This window comes from Molothrus aeneus, chromosome 29, assembly GCF_037042795.1.
Source record: "Molothrus aeneus isolate 106 chromosome 29, BPBGC_Maene_1.0, whole genome shotgun sequence".
Taxonomy (NCBI): domain Eukaryota; kingdom Metazoa; phylum Chordata; class Aves; order Passeriformes; family Icteridae; genus Molothrus; species Molothrus aeneus.
This window is the reverse complement of record NC_089674.1, coordinates 1,527,145-1,544,624: the sequence shown is the minus strand read 5'-3', so window position 1 is coordinate 1,544,624 and position 17,480 is coordinate 1,527,145. Positions and strand designations below refer to the sequence as shown.

The following is a 17,480-nucleotide window of genomic DNA, read 5'->3' as shown; positions in this document are numbered from 1 at the left end:
AGCTTCTGGCTGAAGAGGCTCCCCAGAGGCAGCTCAGGGAGCTGCTGCTGCCCCTGCCCCTGTTCCACATCCCTCTGGCACCTTCCTGATGCCAACTGGGAATGGACTCAGCCCCGGTGAACTGGGAATGGACCCAACGAGTCCTGGTGAACTGGGAATGGACCCAGCCCCGGTGAACTGGGAATTAAACCAGTCCTGATGAACTGGGAATTAAACCAGTTCTGATGAACTGGGAATGGAACCAGCCCCGGTGAACTGGGAATGAAACCAGCACTGGGGAATCAACCCAGCCCTGGTGAACTGGGAATTAAACCAGTTCTGATGAACTGGGAATAAACCCAACCCTAATGAATTGGGAATAAACCCAACCCTGGTAAACTGGGAATGAATCCAGCCCTGATGAACTGGGAATTGACCCAACCTTGGTGAATTGGGAATGAAACCAGCACTGGGGAATCAACCCAGCTCTGGTGAACTGGGAATGAACCAAATCCTGGTGAACTGGGAATGAACTCAGCCCTTGGGAATCAACCCAGCCCTGGTGAACTGGGAATAAACTCAACCCTGGTGAACTGGGAGTGAATCCAGCCCTGGTGAACTGGGAATAAGCCCAATCCTGGTAAACTGGGAATAAACCCAATCCTGGTGACCTGGGAATTAACCCAGGTCTGATGAACTGGGAATGAACCCAACCCTGGGGAATCAACCCAGTTGTGATAACTGGGAATGAAACCAGCCCTGGTGAACTGGGAATAAACCCAATCCTGGTGAACTGGAAGTGAAAACAGCCCTGGGGAATCAACCCAGCCCTGGTGAACTGGGAATGAACCCAATCCTGGTGAACTGGGAGTGAAAACAGCCCTTGGGAATCAATCCAGCCCTGGTGAACTGGGAATTAACCCAGCCCTGGTAAACTGGGAATAAACCCAATCCTGGTGACCTGGGAATCAACCCAGTCATGATAACTGGGAATGAAACCAGCCCTGGTGAACTGGGAATTGCTCCAGCCCTGGTGAATGGGGAATAAACCCAGCCCTGGTGAACTGAGAATTCCAGCCATGGTAAACTGGGAATAGCTCCAGCCCTGGTGAACTGGGAATTGCTCCAGCCCTGGCTCCGGAGGTGACCCCTGAGAGGTGGCACAGCCCGGGTCCCACCCTGGCTCCGGAGGTGACCCCTGAGAGGTGGCACAGCCCGGGTCCCACCCTGGCTCCGGAGGTGGCACCTGAGAGGTGGCACAGCCCGGGTCCCACCCTGGCTCCAGGGCTGGACCCTGCAGGATCCTGGCTCCTGCTGCGAGAGCCACGGGAGAGGAGCTCAGGAGGAAAAAGGTGTCACTGATTCTGCATCTTCAGTTCTGCCCTCTCTATCGAAGTCGGTGTTTTTCTGACTAAAAGGCACTTGGATTTAGAAAGAAAAAAATTACAGGCTGCGAGGCAGGGGATTAACCCTGTCCCAGCCACAGCAGGACACGGAGTGTTTACATTTGGAGTTGCTGCCTGCAGTCAAATCAAACGCCTTTTGTGGGGATGATCGGTGTGATCACAGCCCCTGCACCCTGCAATCACTTTTCACCTGCGAACTTTCCTTTTCCTGCCTCCCCTCCCCCGGGAATACAGGGAAAAAAAAAAAAAAAAGAAAAAAGAACAGTTTAGAATTTGCCCAAGCCAAACACACAGGTCAGGTGGATTAGAGCAAGCTCAGGTTGGCAAATCCCAAAGGGGAGCAGATGTTTTGTTTGGCGTCTCTGCCCGAAAATCCCACGCCATAAACATTCCATAATCCAGGGGGAGACGGAGGGAGCCCGGCAGGGGAGGACGGTGGGCAAAGGCAATGCTGTGTCTTTAATTTTCTTTTCCGAGAGCGGAGCGAAGTCTGCAGAGCCATGACAGCCTCACTTGTTCAGCCTTTAGTGCGCGCTGGGTTTTCTCCAGTGGAGGGCACTCGGTGCTCCACAAACTCCATCCTCGGCACCCGCCAGCTCCGGAGCATCATCGCTCTCTGGAAAGCCTCGGAATTAGACGAGAGCTGCCTCTCAGCACAGCTACAAAACACTTTAAACCCGACCAGCTAAATGGAATAAACCGAGCCTGCGGGGGCTGCTGAGCCGGGCTCTGGCACAGCACGGGAGGCCCTGCGGAGGATGGATCGCTGTGCCCGGCCATGGCAAGAGGCAGCGGCACAATGAGGGATGCCAGGCGCCGGCAGAGCTTCGCTCCTTCCTCCCAGAGAAGTTGGTTCGTCTGCATCTCCTGCTCTGGCTTTTCTTTAAAAAAAATCGCCACTTAACGCCGCCGCTCCTCTGATGACTTCCACAATGGCTCTCAGAGCTTAGAGTCCCTCCCTACCCCCCCACACTCCCCCCATCCTTCGTCCTGTCTTCCCCACCCCCAACCCCTTTCCCTTATCCTTTCCCTTCCCTCATCCCCCCCCAAAAAAAAATTCCGGCTGCTCCTCTCCGGGGAACTTTGTGGGGTTCCTGGCAGGCAGGGCTGGATGGCGGCGGGGCGAGCGGCAGCGACGTGAAGATGCTGATGGTTTAAAGAGGGAGAAAGAGGCGAGGGGGAAAAGCCAAAAAAAAAAAAATTTAAAAAGGGGGGAAGAGAGAGGAGAAAACATCTGGAGGAAGGCGAAGGAGGACGTTATTGATGACAAAAGGATGGGTGAGTGAACTTTTCGTGGTTTGTTGGCTGGCACAGCTGCAGCTGTGGGGTGGGTTTTGCAGCTGGATTATTCGGCGGCGGTGGCGGCGGGGACGGGGAGGGGGGGGCACCGGGAGCAGCAGCCAGCGGCGCATTCCGCTGTGCCAGGTGACTCACGGCGCTCGAAAATCGCCTTTTTAGCCCTTGTCCCCCCCCTCCGGGCACACACACGCACACACACGCACACCTTTCCTCCCGCAGTGGCACCCACGGGTGCTGGGTTCCTCAAATCCCACCCCCGCACCTGCAGGGCACCTTTGGGGTCCCGACCCCCCCCAAAATCCCTGGCGGCTTCGCCTCCTGATCCCCCTCCCGGCACCATCCGGGCTGGCTTGGACACTTTGCGGGATGTGGGAAGCCAAGGGGAGTTGTTTGCATGGGGGGGGTTCGGAAGAGGCTGAAAAGATGCCCCTGGTGCTTCTGCTACATCTCCAGCAGTCATTTGGCAGTCGGGGGTTTTTTTGGAGTGTGACAGGTTTTATTCCCCTCCTTCCTTCCTTCTTTCCTTCCCCCCCCCATCCCCAGCCCCCGAGTCTGTAACAGCCAGAACATATTTCTAGCTGGCTGCTGCTGGCAAAGAGGAAAAAAAAAAATGAGAAAAAAAAAAAAAAAAAAAGAGAGAATTTAAATCACAAATCTACCCATTAAAGTGGAAGGCAGGGGCATTCTAGATCAGGAATTGTTTTTGCAGGTTGCCCTTTGGTTTAAAATTGGATTAAAGACCTGCAGCACTGGGTTGGTTCTCTGTTTGTGTGTGTGTGTGTGTGACAAATCATAAAGTGATTATTTATCAAGGAGATATGAGCCTTTGAAATATTTCCTGTTGGAAGAATGCATTTTCATTCTCAGCAAGACTGCAACTCCGGAGGCAGCAGCCCTAAAATTATTCCAGGCGTGCAGATGGGTGTTGGGGGTTCTGACACCCCCTCCACACCCTCTCATAATTATTCAGGATTCCATATATTCAATTGTTACATATGTCCTCACATCCAGAGCTTCTGCTGCATGACAAACATGACATCTTAAAGGCAAACCCTTAAAATCAGTCAGGAGAGGGGAATTGAAAGAGAAAAATCCCCCTTTAAACTTTCTGGGTTTGCTGCCCTCTGGAAGAGCTGGGGTGGGTATTCTCATCATCTCCTGGATTAATTCAAATTAATGACTGTTTAGGTATTCACAGCCATTTGTGGATGAATTAAATGAACACGGGTTAAGGTTCATTTGAAAGGAACACATCTCCTACCTTTACCTGGCACTGGGGTCCTGTGCCAGCATTTCTGGTACACTTCTCTGTGTGGACAAACTTTGTTTCTCTGCATCTGTTTCTGTATTTTAGGTACATAAAACTCACGAGTTTTACTTAAACCTACTCCTAAACCAGAATCGCTCAGTGCAAAAAGTAAAAGCTTCACTTAGTGCCTCATTTTACAATAAATGCAGGGTTATAAAGGTGGATCAAACTTCATGAGGAGTAGATTTCCCTGTTTCTGAGGTAATTTTGGGGGGATTAGACTTGCAGTTGCTTTCCTTGAGGAGCACGTAGGAGCAGGAGCTCTGGCTCATTTCCTCTCCAGCACTCTGGAGCATCCAGCACAGTGACTTGACAAATATGTTTATTGTTCAGACCTCAGCACAGAGCACTGAGGACACCCCAGCTCCTCAGAGAGCTGGAGGACAGGAGCACAGGGGGGAGGAATAGGCTCCTGGAGCTCCGGGGGAACCCTCGGGGTCGTCATGGTGCTTCTCTTTCAGCTATTCCCCACCTCAGCTGGGTCCTGAATTTGTTCGTGGGGAAAGTCCCAGGCTATGGGGTCAGAGAATTCCTTCAGGCCCATATTTCCCACCCCACTCAGGATTTTCCACGCCTGGGTCTACTCCTGGGTCAGGGATCTCATCAGCCCCTTCAGAAATCTCAGGGGAGAAATCTCATTCTGGAGAAGCTGCAGGCTTTATAGAGGAATCTTGCCAGATTAAATACCAGAAAGATGCTCTCTTTAATATTCAGGGGAAACTGAACATTCTCCAACGGGGAGGCAGCAGCTCCAGAGGAGAAGAAGGAAAGCAAAGGCTGAAAAGCCTCATCCCCTGCTCCTCCTCTAACAAACTGGGTGCATGAAAAACAAACAGGGGACCCTGGTGGCAGTGGGGGCCACCAGATGAGAGATGGCCAGGCAGGCACTCCAAGGATGGAGATTTGCACCACAAAGAGACGAGGCAGGAGGCAAACAGGCTGTGTCCCAAATCCCCAAATCCCAGCTGGGCTCAGGCTGTCCCCGAGCCCCCAGTGACGTGGTCATCTGGTCATTTATGATGTGCTGATCTGCTCATTTGTCTGCAAGGCTTTCCAACGGTGCGGTGATCTGGTAATTTATGACGTGGTGATCTGGTCACTTATCTTTAAGGCTTTCCAATGATGTGGTGATCTGGTAATTTATCTGCAGGGCTTTTCAACTGAGTGGCAACCTGGTAATTTATTTGCAAGGCTTTCCAACGGTGTGGTGATCTGGTAATTTATCTGCAAGCCTTTCCAACAGTATGATGATCTGGTAATTTATTTGCAAGGCTTTCAATGGTGTAGTGATCTGGTCATTTATCTTCAAGGCTTTCCAATGGTGTGGTGATCTGGTAGTTTATCTGCAAGGTTTTTCAACGGGTGTGGTAATCTGGTCATTTATGACGTGGTAACCTGGTAATTTGTCTGCAAGGCTTTCCAGTGGTGTGGTGATCTGCTCATTTATCTGCAAGCCTTTCCAACGGTGTGGTAATCAGGTAATTTATCTGCAAGGCTTTCCAATGGTGTGGTAATCAGGTATTTTATCTGCAAGCCTTTCCAACGGTGTGGTAATCGGGTAATTTATCTGCAAGCCTTTCCAACAGCCCTTTTTCCTTTGGGATCTTGCAGGTTTCCATGTGATCAAGCAGCGGGGAGGCTCCAGGCTGCTGCTGGGGCTGCTCCCCCTGGCGCTGCTGGCGGGGCTGGCGGGAGCCCAGCGGGCCTGCCCCAAGAGCTGCCGCTGCGACGGCAAGATCGTGTACTGCGAGTCGCACGCCTTCCGCGACATCCCCCACAACATCTCCAGCGGCTCCCAGGGCCTGTCCCTGCGCTACAACAGCATCCAGAAGCTCAAATCCCACCAGTTCGCCGGCCTCAACCAGCTCATATGGCTCTACCTCGACCACAACTACATCAGCTCCGTGGACGAGGACGCCTTCCAGGGGATCCGCCGGCTGAAGGAGCTGATCCTGAGCTCCAACAAAATCACCCACCTGCACAACAAGACCTTCCACCCCGTGCCCAACCTCCGCAACCTGGACCTGTCCTACAACAAGCTGCAGGTGCTGCAGGCGGAGCAGTTCAAGGGGCTCCGCAAGCTGCTGATCCTGCACCTGAGGTCCAACTCGCTGAAAACGGTGCCCATCCGCGTTTTCCAGGACTGCCGCAACCTCGACTTCCTGGATTTGGGCTACAACCGCCTGCGGAGCTTGTCCCGCAACGCCTTCGCCGGCCTCCTGAAGCTGACGGAGCTCCACTTGGAGCACAACCAGTTTTCCAAGATCAATTTTGCCCACTTCCCGCGGCTCTTCAACCTCCGCTCCATCTACCTGCAGTGGAATAGGATCCGCTCCATCAGCCAGGGGTTGACGTGGACCTGGAGTTCCTTGCACAACTTGGATTTATCGGGCAACGACATCGCGGGCGTGGAGCCCGGCACCTTCCAGTGCCTGCCCAACCTGCAGAAGCTAAACCTGGATTCCAACAAACTCACCAACATCTCCCAGGAGACCATCAACACGTGGATCTCGCTCATCTCCATCACCCTGTCCGGGAATATGTGGGAATGTACTCGGAGCATTTGCCCCCTGTTTAATTGGCTTAAGAATTTCAAGGGAAATAAGGAGAGCACCATGATCTGCGCAGGCCCCAAACACATCCAGGGCGAGAAGGTGAGCGACGCTGTGGAAACCTACAACATCTGCGCCGAAATCCAGGTGGTGGCCACTGAAAGGTCCTACCAGGCTCCCAGAACCCCCCAGAGACCCGTGTTCATCCCCAAACCCACCGTGTCCAAACTGGAGAGCCACCAGCCGACGTCGGCGGCGCCGAGCCCTTCCGCGGACATCCCGACGCCCGCGGTGGAGCCGGAATACGAGCACGTGTCCTTCCACAAGATCATCGCGGGGAGCGTGGCCCTCTTCCTCTCCGTGGCCATGATCCTGCTGGTCATCTACGTGTCCTGGAAGCGCTACCCCGCCAGCATGAAGCAGCTCCAGCAGCACACGCTCATGAAGAGGCGCAGGAAAAAGGCGCGGGAGTCAGAGAGGCAAATGAACTCCCCTTTGCAGGAATATTACGTGGACTACAAGCCAACAAACTCTGAGACCATGGATGTATCCGTTAATGGATCTGGGCCCTGCACCTACACCATCTCTGGCTCCAGGGAATGCGAGGTATGAACCATGAATCCTCCTAAAACCATTTCAGCTGCTGGGAAGGAGAGGTAAATGTTTCTGAAGCTCTTGAGGTGTCTCTGAATGTGAGAAAGATTGATGAGATTTTGGGGTTTTGGGGTGTTTTGTTTTTTTGGGGTTTTTTTTGCCTGCGTCGGGGTTTGCTCTTGTGGAAGGTTCTCTGGTGTTAAATGACAACAGGCAGGAAAGGGATGGTGATTATTTTGAATAATTAAGACTTATTAAAAAAGCGATTAAGTTGGAGTCAACAACTGTGATAAAGGCATCTGGAGTGTTGTTCTCCTCCGGTTTGCACCCATTTGATGAGCTGTGGCTACAACAGAATCCTATTTTTAATGGATTGGTAGATGCAGAGGAGCTTAAGAGCCTTTTCTGGTTTAAAACTAAATATGGAAACCTCTTTTCTCCAGACCCCACATCAAATCTTGAGGGGTTTGTGGCCTGTTTAATGATAAAGCCAGAGATTTCCTGCATTTTTGGTCTGGTTCAGGAGCAAACCAGGGGACAACAGGACTGCAGCAGGATCTTGGAGTTGTTTTCCTGGAGCCAGCAGGAACACAGAGGCTCCTCTGGACTCGAGCCTTTGTCAAGCAGCGCGTTTGCAAATATCTGGGTTGGGAGAAGGGGATTCTTGGAGGGTTTAATTGCATTTCAGTGATCAGTGGAGGCTTAGACAGCACTGCTGGAGCTGATTCCCACAATCTTCAGGCCGTGTCGGGATTTGACTCAGCAACACGGGAAACACAATCAGGAAAAGCTCTCAGCACTTCTCTTCTGCTGTCCAGCTTTCCAAATTGCTCTGTTGCTCTCCTGCCAGAGACTCCACTGCTGTGGATACAGGGGATGGGTTTGCTTGGAATGCTGCTGCTTGTTTAGAGCTGGCAGAGGAGGATTTGCACAATTCCACTGCAGTCCTGCTCACTTAATCCTGCTTGTGATGTGGCACCAGGTGGACCTGGCTTCCTTGGTCGTGGATGTTCTACCTGAGAGTGTTTCATGTGCCTGTTGGGGTTTATTCCCACCCCTTTGTGCAGGCTGGGGTTGGCTGTGGGAATTGTGAGCCCTGGCTTTGGCACCCGGGTGCTGTGGGAGGTGTGGTGAGGATGAGCAGGGTGGGATCTGCAGTTCTGGGATCTGGATTGTTCAAAACCCAATGTTTTGAATTGAATTTTGAACTTTGAACCCAATGCGCTGACAATGGGAGAGGTTTCATATTCGGCACCTGGGGTCCCCAGGTGGTTTTGGACTGTGGAGTTTGAGGGGAAGGAAGAAAAATGCAGCAGTGATTTGGGGTTGCTTTCTCTGGAGCTGTGCTGTCTTCAGAACAGAAAACCACTTGCCACATCCCTGCCATTACTCCAGGAAAATACAGAATGGAGGTGTGAGGTTTGCTTTGTTCACTGTTGCCAGCACGAGTGGAAAGTGAGCGATGTTCAAGTAATTTTGAATTTTCCCCCTGGCTGTCACAAAGAGCATTAACCTGGCCTGGAAGGCTCTGTCCCCTTCACGCTCAGGTTTAACACCCCTCAAGTTTCATTAGCTTGGCTAAAATGTTGTTTAATTTGGTGGGGAACAGCTGAATGCGCACATGACAACTGAGAACCCAGGCAATGCCACCACCGCCCCTGATGCATTTCGGATCTCGGAAGACAGGCATGATGTTTGGCAGGCTGGAATTCGGATAATTCAGATTATCCAGCGGGCAATTACAAGGTTCAGGAGCCCTCCCAGGTGCTGGAACGTGGGGCCAGCCTGGTGCAATTCCCCCAGGTGCTTGTGGCTGTTGCACACAGCATTAAACACCAGGGGACCCCAGCTCACCTGGCTTCCAGGTGCTGTGGCAGCACCAGAGCGGTTTCTGGGGTTTAATTTGGATTAAATCAACCCGACGGCAACGGTTTCTGCTTTTTTAATTTGGATTAAATTAAACTGGTGACAACTTTGCAGGACCGAGGGGGGGTTTGTGGTGTAAATCAGGCGGTGCAGGACACCCCAGAGCTGTGCCTGCCAGGTCACTCCGTGTCCTTATTGAACACCCAGTGGCTCTTTGCAATGCACTAATAAAATCTAGAGAATAATGAAGACTTCAGGAGGTGGAAAGCAGATCATTGAAGGCACATGTAGCAACCCAAAGCCCCCACTGAAATCCTGTCTTCAGCTTGGATTTGACATTCTGCGTCTCCATAGCTACAAGGTTCCACTTGTAAAAGGAGAGATATTCAGTGTACAGCACTTAAAAATGGTTAAAAAAAAATCCCTTGTAGAGTCTTCAGCAGGGGAAAGGGTTTGTGTTTGGTAAAAAAAAAAAAAAAAAAAAGGGAAATGGAACCTCTCTTTATTTCCTAATTTACCCGTGCTTGTGGAAAAACTATTACTTTGTGCAGGTGTGATGCAGCTCAGGCCCATCCTCCCCCGGGGCTGCCTGGCTCATTCCCTGTGCTCAGCCTCAGCTTTCTCCCAAAAATAGAAGGCCTGAGAGGGGAGAGGAGTGCCTGGATACCTGTGTGAGGCCAGGCAGGCTCCAGGAGTCACTGACTGATTGATTTTACCTCTCCTAGCAATATTTTCCGAAGCATTTTCTGCTTTCGTGTGCTCACCCCCCTGTGCCTGGGGGCAGCTGAGGGTCCAGGAATGGTGTGGGTTTGGGAAAAGGTGACGGATCAGCTCCATTTGGACAGGGAAAGGGAAGGGATGTCTGATCAGACACTGGGGTGGGGTTTGGGGTCAGCTGAGCAGAGCTGGAACCTTCACAGGGATCATTTGGGGTGTGGAAGCATCCAGCTCATCTCATCCACAAACCACTGATTTTCCATGGCAGAGCTGGCCTGGGAATAATGCAGTGAGGAATTTCCACAGCTCTTCTCTCCACAGCAGCCCCAGGCATGGTGCTGCTTTAAAATTCTGTGAGGTTTGGAGCATCCAGCAGGGGCCCAGAGGTGAGAGCTGCTCTGTGGGGCTGCATTTCCCAGTCCCTGCTCCAGGAATGATTCCCTGCGCTGGGAATGAGAGAGGGAGAGAGCCAAAGGCAGGCAGGAGTGACTTTGGCAGCAGTGGCGTTATAATCACTGACACCTGGGCTCTCTGCTCAGTCTCTTGGCAGGGCTGGCTGTAATAACTGGATGCTCCCAATTTGGGCTCTGGCCATCCAGTTTAGCAGAGTGCTGCTCCCTCAGCCTGGGGTTTGCTTTGTGCAAATCTCCCTCCCTCTCACCCTCCCGTTCATTTTGTGCATTTGCCGGAGATCTGGAAGCTGTAAAAAGGGATTTCACAAAGGCAGCTCTGGTATTCTGTATTTCGTGCATATCACACTCGCAGGAAAGCTGAGAGTGGCTGGCTGGGAAGGTGCTGTGGGGAAGAAGGAAAATGTTTAAATGTTTCTGTCTCCTGGAAGGTCATTGCTGTCCCCTTTCCCAGGCTGGCAGGGACAGAACAAACAAGAGGCAGACAGGTGAGCAGCTTTTTTGTGTCAACTGAGCGCCGCGAGGTCGCTTTTTACACCTCTCCTTCTCCATGTCTGGCCGCACCCCGCGGTGGATAAACAGCCACCTGCTCGCTCGCAGGGACAGCTCTGCTGGGCTTTCCACGGGGCTGGGTGGTGTCACTTGTGCTCACGGCTTTCAAACCAGGCACTCAGCATCCCCTTCAGCCGGAATTCTGCTCCTTCCCCTCTCTCCACTGCGAGGAAGTGCATTGAGGAAGGAATTAAAGACGGGCAGGCCTGGTGGGCTCTGGTGGGCTGCTGCAGACCCTCTGCTGAGCCTGATTTAAGGGAAATGTTGACACGCTGGGTTTTATTATTTATTTATTAAACGTCGTGGAGTTGACACGCTGGTTTTCATTATTTATTTACTTATTTATTTATTATTAAACATCGTGGAGTTGACACGCTGGTTTTTATTATTTATTTATTTATTTATTTATTTATTAAACATCGTGGAGTTGACACGCTGGTTTTTATTATTTATTTATTTATTTATTTATTTATTGAACATCATGCTGTTGACATGTGGGGGGTTTCTTTAATTAATTAATTTATTTATTTATTTATTAAACACCATGGAGTTGACATGCTGGTTCTTATTATTTATTTATTTATTTATTTATTAAACACCATGGTGTTGACGTGCTGGTTCTTATTATTTCTTTATTTATTTATTTATTAAACACCATGGAGTTGACATGCTGGTTTTTATTATTTATTTATTTATTTATTTATTTAACACCGTGGTGCTGCTTGGAACAAGAGGATAAACCAGAACAGTTCCCATCTCCAGAGAGGGTTGAGGGTGAGGTTCCAGTTCTTTAGCTCAGATTAAAAAGGGGTGCCCTGGGGGCTCAGCCTGAGCTCATGGGGTTTTTGGGACCTCATGGGAGAAATCACTCCTGAATTTTACTTTTTTAAAAATTCGCTGCTTGAATTTTACATTTAAAAAAAAAATCTTTTTAAGAGCAGCAGTTGGGTTTCCTGTGGTCATCAGCCCGAGAGGTTTGAGAGGAATGCTGAGCAGGGACCCCATGGCTGAGGGGTGTGAGCTCACCAGAGCTGAGGGGAATGGAAAGGGAGGGATTCCCACAGCTGGGACATTGCAAAGAGCTCACCTGGGAGGTGAGGAGTGAGCAAAATGGGAGAAGAAACTCCTCGTGAACCCTCTGTGCTCACTGCAGGGCCAAACACCGGGGTTTCTTTGCTGTGACTCTTGTGGGACGCAGGAGGATGAGCACTGTCAGCCACACTGCTCTGCTCCCTTCTGTGGCTCCTTCTCCCCTCTCTTCTCCCAGCCCTCTGTGACTCTGGAACCCAGAAATACCCAAAATACAGCCCAAATTTCTGTTGGGCTGGAAATTGAGGGTGAACCAGCCCAAGGGAAGTGTCCTAAGCCCTGGGTTTGTATGGGGAGAGTCAGGAAAGGGGAGGGGGACAGTGCTGCTCCTCAGGGCTCTGCCCATGCCCAGAAGGGGCTCGGAGAAGGCACATTTTAGAAATAACTGAATTATAAAATGGTTTGGATGGAAGGAGCCTTCAAGGTCACCCAGTGCCACCCCCTGACATGGGCAGGAGCCCTTCCACAGCTGCTCCAACCCATCCATCCAACCTGGCCTTGGACATTCTGACTGCTCCAACCCATCCATCCAACCTGGCCTTGGACCTTCTGGCTGCTCCAGCCCATCCATCCAACCTGGCCTTGGACCTTCTGGCTGCTCCAGCCCATCCATCCAACCTGGCCTTGGACATTCTGACTGCTCCAACCCATCCATCCAACCTGGCCTTGGACATTCTGACTGCTCCAACCCATCCATCCAACCTGGCCTTGGACATTCTGACTGCTCCAACCCATCCATCCAACCTGGCCTTGGACCTTCTGGCTGCTCCAGCCCATCCATCCAACCTGGCCTTGGACATTCTGGCTGCTCCAGCCCATCCATCCAACCTGGCCTTGGTCATTCTGGCTGCTCCAAGCCCTGTCCAACCTGGCCTTGGTCATTCTGGCTGCTCCAGCCCATCCATCCAACCTGGCCTTGGACATTCTGACTGCTCCAAGCCCTGTCCAACCTGGCCTTGGACATTCTGGCTGCTCCAACCCATCCTTGGACATTGTGGCTGCTCCAAGCCCCAACCTCTCCTTGGATGTTCCAGAGATGGGGCAGTTTTTACCCCTCTGAGCCTTTCCTTGCCCTCGGCGTTGCAAACACAACCCCAGACTGTGGGGCGGTGTGCTGGAGAGGCACCAGTGATGCAGCAAGAAAATGCACGGGGGCAAAATTTCCCTGGGCTCAGCACTTGTGAAGTGTGAGAGCTCCCAAAGACGTTCCCAAAATGGAGCGGCCGCGTTTCCGGCGGAGCTGAGCCAGCTGTGCCTCCTGCAGCAATTGAGGGCTGCAGATTGGGGAAAATTTGGAAAGGAAATGCAGGAGGATGTGGAACACTTGTGAAACTCTTACTCGGTGCTTCCTCTGGTGCCTGGCTGAGAGAGGAGCTCAGCAGGAATTTGGGCTGCTGGGACCTTGGGAGTGGAATTGTTCTGGGGTAACGCAGAGCTCAGAGGGAAAGGAAGGAGCTGAACTCACCTCTCCCGAATTCTCCCCTGAGCAGAGGCCAGGCATTGCATTTGCTGCATTAGGTCTTGTCCTGAGGCTTGACAGCTCATTAACAGAGCTCTGTAATTGCAATGTGGAGTCACAGAATCCCAGAATCCCAGGATGATGAGGTTGGCAGAGACCTCTGAGATCATCCAGTCCAACCTGTGCCCTCACACCTCACCCAGACTACAGCACCAAGGGCCATGTCCAGGCTTTTTTTAAACACATCCAGAGATGGTGATTCCACCACCTCCTGGGAAGAGCATTCCAGTGCTTTATTATTATTTCAGTGAAAAACTTTTCCCCAATATCCAACCTATCCCTTCCCTGCCGTAGCTTGAGGCTGTACCCTCTGGTTCTGTCAGTGCTGCCCAGTGGAAGAGACCAACAGGTTGGATATTAGGAAAAAAAATTTCACTGAAAGAAAGGCCCCAGCTTTCCCTGGACTTGCTCCAGGTACCATTGGAATTCTCAGCCTGGCCTGGTGGGAGCTTCCAGCACTTATAGAGCAGGAGGTTCTTTGTAATTTTTATTTTCCTCCGTGTAAACTGTGGTTAAGATTTTCCTTTATGCTGCTTGTGTGTTGATCCAGTCAAGGAGCAATTGATGGTGAAATATGGAAGAAGTGGGATTTTCCTTTATGTTACTTAGGTGTTAATCCATTTAAAAAACAATAGATGGTTAAAGAAGGCAAGAATGATGTGTGTTTGGGCAGCAGCTGACAGCTCCCAGCTTTAATCACTGCATGGAAACACCAAAGGAGTCATTTTTTGTGTTTGGGAGAAGAGGACACAGCAAATAATCCGAGCCAGAGAGAGGAAATGAGACCTGAAGTGTGATTTCCTTGGGCGAGTTGGCCAGGGCAGTGGGACAGACCAGGATTTGGGAATCCTTTGGCAATACCCTGGGTTCGGGGGCTCCAGCTCTCAGTTCAGCCCAAGGTTATGCCAAGGTTAAGCCAAGGTTAAGCCAAGGTTAGGCCTCCAGGGCACCATGCCAAGGACACAGTGCCAAGCAGGTCCTTCCACTCTCATCCACCCAAACCCCATTTTCCCAGGTTTTTCCAACACACCAAAGGTGTCTTTGATGAAGAGACTTCAGTTCTGTGGTTTTGCTCATTTTCGGTCCATCCTCATTAAAAATCAGCTTCTCCTTCTGTGGGATGGCCCCTGACAGCCCTGCTGATTCCTCCCATCCTTCACTGCCACAGCCATGTGGATTATCTTGGGACGTGATGGATGCTCTGAAAGGAACCAACAAGGCCATCAAACCCCTGCCCTGGCTCGGCCCGCATTTCTAAATCATCCTGGGCCTGAAATGCGCCGCTTCTTAAATTTAGAACGACGTGATTGCCTCAAAGCCTCTCCATGTGTTAATTAAATCATCATAATTGTGGTTTCTGGAGACCGACAGGTTATAAATAGTTTTCCTTCTCCCCCATCCTGCAATAATTGGTGGGAATGATGGGCAAACCAGGCATTGTTTAACTGTGCCTCTGACACTGCTCTTCCCATCCCAACCCCATTTCTCGGGCGGGGACTTGATTGTCCTGAAATAATCAGCAGTGTCATCCTCAGAGGCTGCTTAATTGCCAGGCACTTCCCACATTTTGGGACAAGGAGAGAAGTGCTTTTCGTCATTACCCCGTTAATTTAAGCTGGAGGGGAGGTCAGGAGCTCCGAGGTCGGGGCAGAGGTTCCGCGTACAGGGCACTCTGAATCAACACTGACATATTTTAGTCGTGGTTTTACACCCATCTATCCTTCCTTCTCCGAGATTTTGTGGAAATAGAACACAAAATATCTGTTCTTGGTGTTCTGAGCGTCGTTTTCCTCTGCGGCTGCCATGGAATGGTTTGGGTGGGAAGGGATCTTAAATCCCATCCAGTGTCAGGGACACCTCCCCCTGTCCCAGGGGGCTCCAGCCTGGCCTTGGGCACTGCCAGGGATCCAGGGGCAGCCACAGCAAATCTGGGAATTCCATCCCAGCCTCTCTCCCAAGATTTCTTCCCAAAATCCCATCCCAAACCTGCCCACAGAAACCTGGAATGGTTTGGGTTGGAGGAGACCTCAAACTCATCTGGTCCCACCGTGGGTCCCACAGCTCCCCCTGTCCCAGGTGGCTCCAACCTGGCCTTGGGCACTTCCAGGGATCCACAGCTGCCCTGGGAATTCCATCCCAGCCCCTCCTGACCCTCACAGCCAGGAATTCCTTCCCAAAATCCCGTCCAAAGCAGCACATGGAATCCCGGATTGATTTGGGTTGGAGGAGACCCCAAAGCTCAGCTGCTCCCACCATGGGTCCCACACTTTCTGCTATCCCAGGTTGCTCCAAGCCCCATCCAGCCTGGCCTTGGGCACTCCCAGGGATCCAGGGGCAGCCACAGCTCTAAATCCCTTTAAAGTTTATGCCTCAGCTGCTCTTCAGAAGAAGAAAAGCAAAGCAAGGCCGTGTTGACTTTCATTAGAACCCGAGCACTGCCACCAGCCCTTGAACCTTTGAAAATCCCTCCTGTCTGTCTGTCCCTGCCCTCCCCTCCACTTACAGGGGTGCCCTGCCTTTCTCTGGAGCAGGGCTGGGCTTTGGCGGCTGCTGCTGCATGAAAGGGAAAAGCAGAATTGTCGGGAGCCTCCAGGGCCTCCAGCTGTGCCTGTTTTGTTCCTGCCATAAAAGCCAGCCTGAAGAGCTCTGCTTTGTCTTGGGGAGGCATTAGCACAAGGCTGTTTGGTGCTTTTTAAACCTCCATCCCATATTCAGATGCAAGACAGGCTGACTTAGAGCCACTCAGGTGCTGCCTCATCCCCAGAGTGAAATCGAACGATTTCAATGGAAATTTCGCAGCCATTTCTTCCCCCCCAGAGTTGTAATTTTCTTTCTCAGAGCCTCTAAATCACACGTTAGGCTGCTGGCTTTAAAAGCCACATCAATGTCACTTGTGAAGGCAAATGAAGGCAGAGCTTGGTTGCTCTGCAGTGGGAACACAAATTGTACAAATCAGGAAAGGAAGGAGCCCACCGGCGATTTTGAATTATGAGAAATTTGTATTTGAAAACAAAATCTATGGGTATTTTCTTTGGTGCCATTGCTTTGTTGAATATATTAAGGGTCCCAGTGTGTATAAATTCCTCAACAATCTGAGGAACTGATTAACCTCTCTCCGGTTATGATTAGCTCCCAAATTTATTCTATTAATTTTCGAGAGCGAGGTCTGGACTCTGTTGTTTTGCTGTAAAAGGTGAGTGGAATTAATGTTGCCTCCATGAGTTTTCCATGGAGGTGATAAGGAAAAGAAGGGGAAAATTTCGTATTTCCCTGATATTTGGCCTTGAGTCTCACAAAGGTATTGGTGTAGTGAATGTGTATCTGCCCATGGCAGGGCAATGGCACTGGGTGGGCTTTGAAGTCCTTCCCAACCCAAACCATTCCAGGATTTTTTGAGTCCAACTAAAAAAATGGGAGTGGGGCAGAGGAATTTCCCCACCTGCTTTGCCACTTTATCCATCCAGGGCCACCCAAATTACAAATTTTGCTGTTTCCACCACCAGTATTTCTAAAAGGTGCCTCCAGAGAGCCACTTGAGGACTCGCAGAGCAAACTCCACTTCCCTGATAATTTGTTCCAAAGGTTAATAACCTCCGCAGCACGAAATAACTCGTCCAGCTGCTAAAATCATCCCTTTCTCCAGCGTGGCATTGAGCTCATCTGGGAGCAGGAAGGATCTGGGGTTTGATTTGTGGTTCAGGAGAGCCCTGGAGATTTGCACATGGAAACAGCCCCCTCCTCAACAAAATCCCATTTTCATGGAATCATTCCGGGAAAATCAACATTTATCCCTGCTGCTGATAAAAAATTCCCAGTCTGGCTCTGCTTCTCGTGCTCCTTTTTTGACTCAGTCCATGCCTTGGGCCTGCCTTGTTCCCAGATTTTCCCTTCAAGGACCTTCTCTTCAGCTCTCTTGGACCAAAAGAAGGAACCTCCATGACATCTCCACATTTCTCTCCGTGGAACACTAACCATCATCTTGAGGGGACAGTATTAAAATTATGGATGTCTTTCCATGCTGTGAAATGCCATTTAAGGTCAAATACCATTTAAATACCATTTAAATACCATTTAAAGTAGTGCAATTTACATTCCCGTTAAGCTGGAAGTCACCAAAAGCCTCATGCGTGCAAAAATCACTGTAAACCAAGCTCAGGAACCTGTTATTACATTCTCAGATTGGTGATT

The 17,480-nt window shown here is 50.8% G+C and overlaps 1 protein-coding gene across 2 annotated transcripts in view; it reads left to right on the top strand.

Annotated features, from left to right (window-relative positions):
* Positions 1-1,936: 1,936 nt before the first annotated feature.
* The window catches only part of LRRTM4 (leucine rich repeat transmembrane neuronal 4), a 131,687-nt gene continuing 116,143 nt past the window's right edge, over positions 1,937-17,480 (top strand). Inside the window, exons 1-2 of one of the 2 annotated variants that reach the window (XM_066567409.1) lie at positions 1,937-2,663; positions 5,605-7,201. In XM_066567409.1, the coding sequence (XP_066423506.1) occupies positions 2,660-2,663; positions 5,605-7,157 (1,557 nt within the window). In that variant the 5' untranslated portion in view covers positions 1,937-2,659 and the 3' untranslated portion in view covers positions 7,158-7,201. The remainder of the gene's footprint in view (positions 2,664-5,604; positions 7,202-17,480) is intronic. The other variant, XM_066567408.1, reaches the window with a different exon arrangement.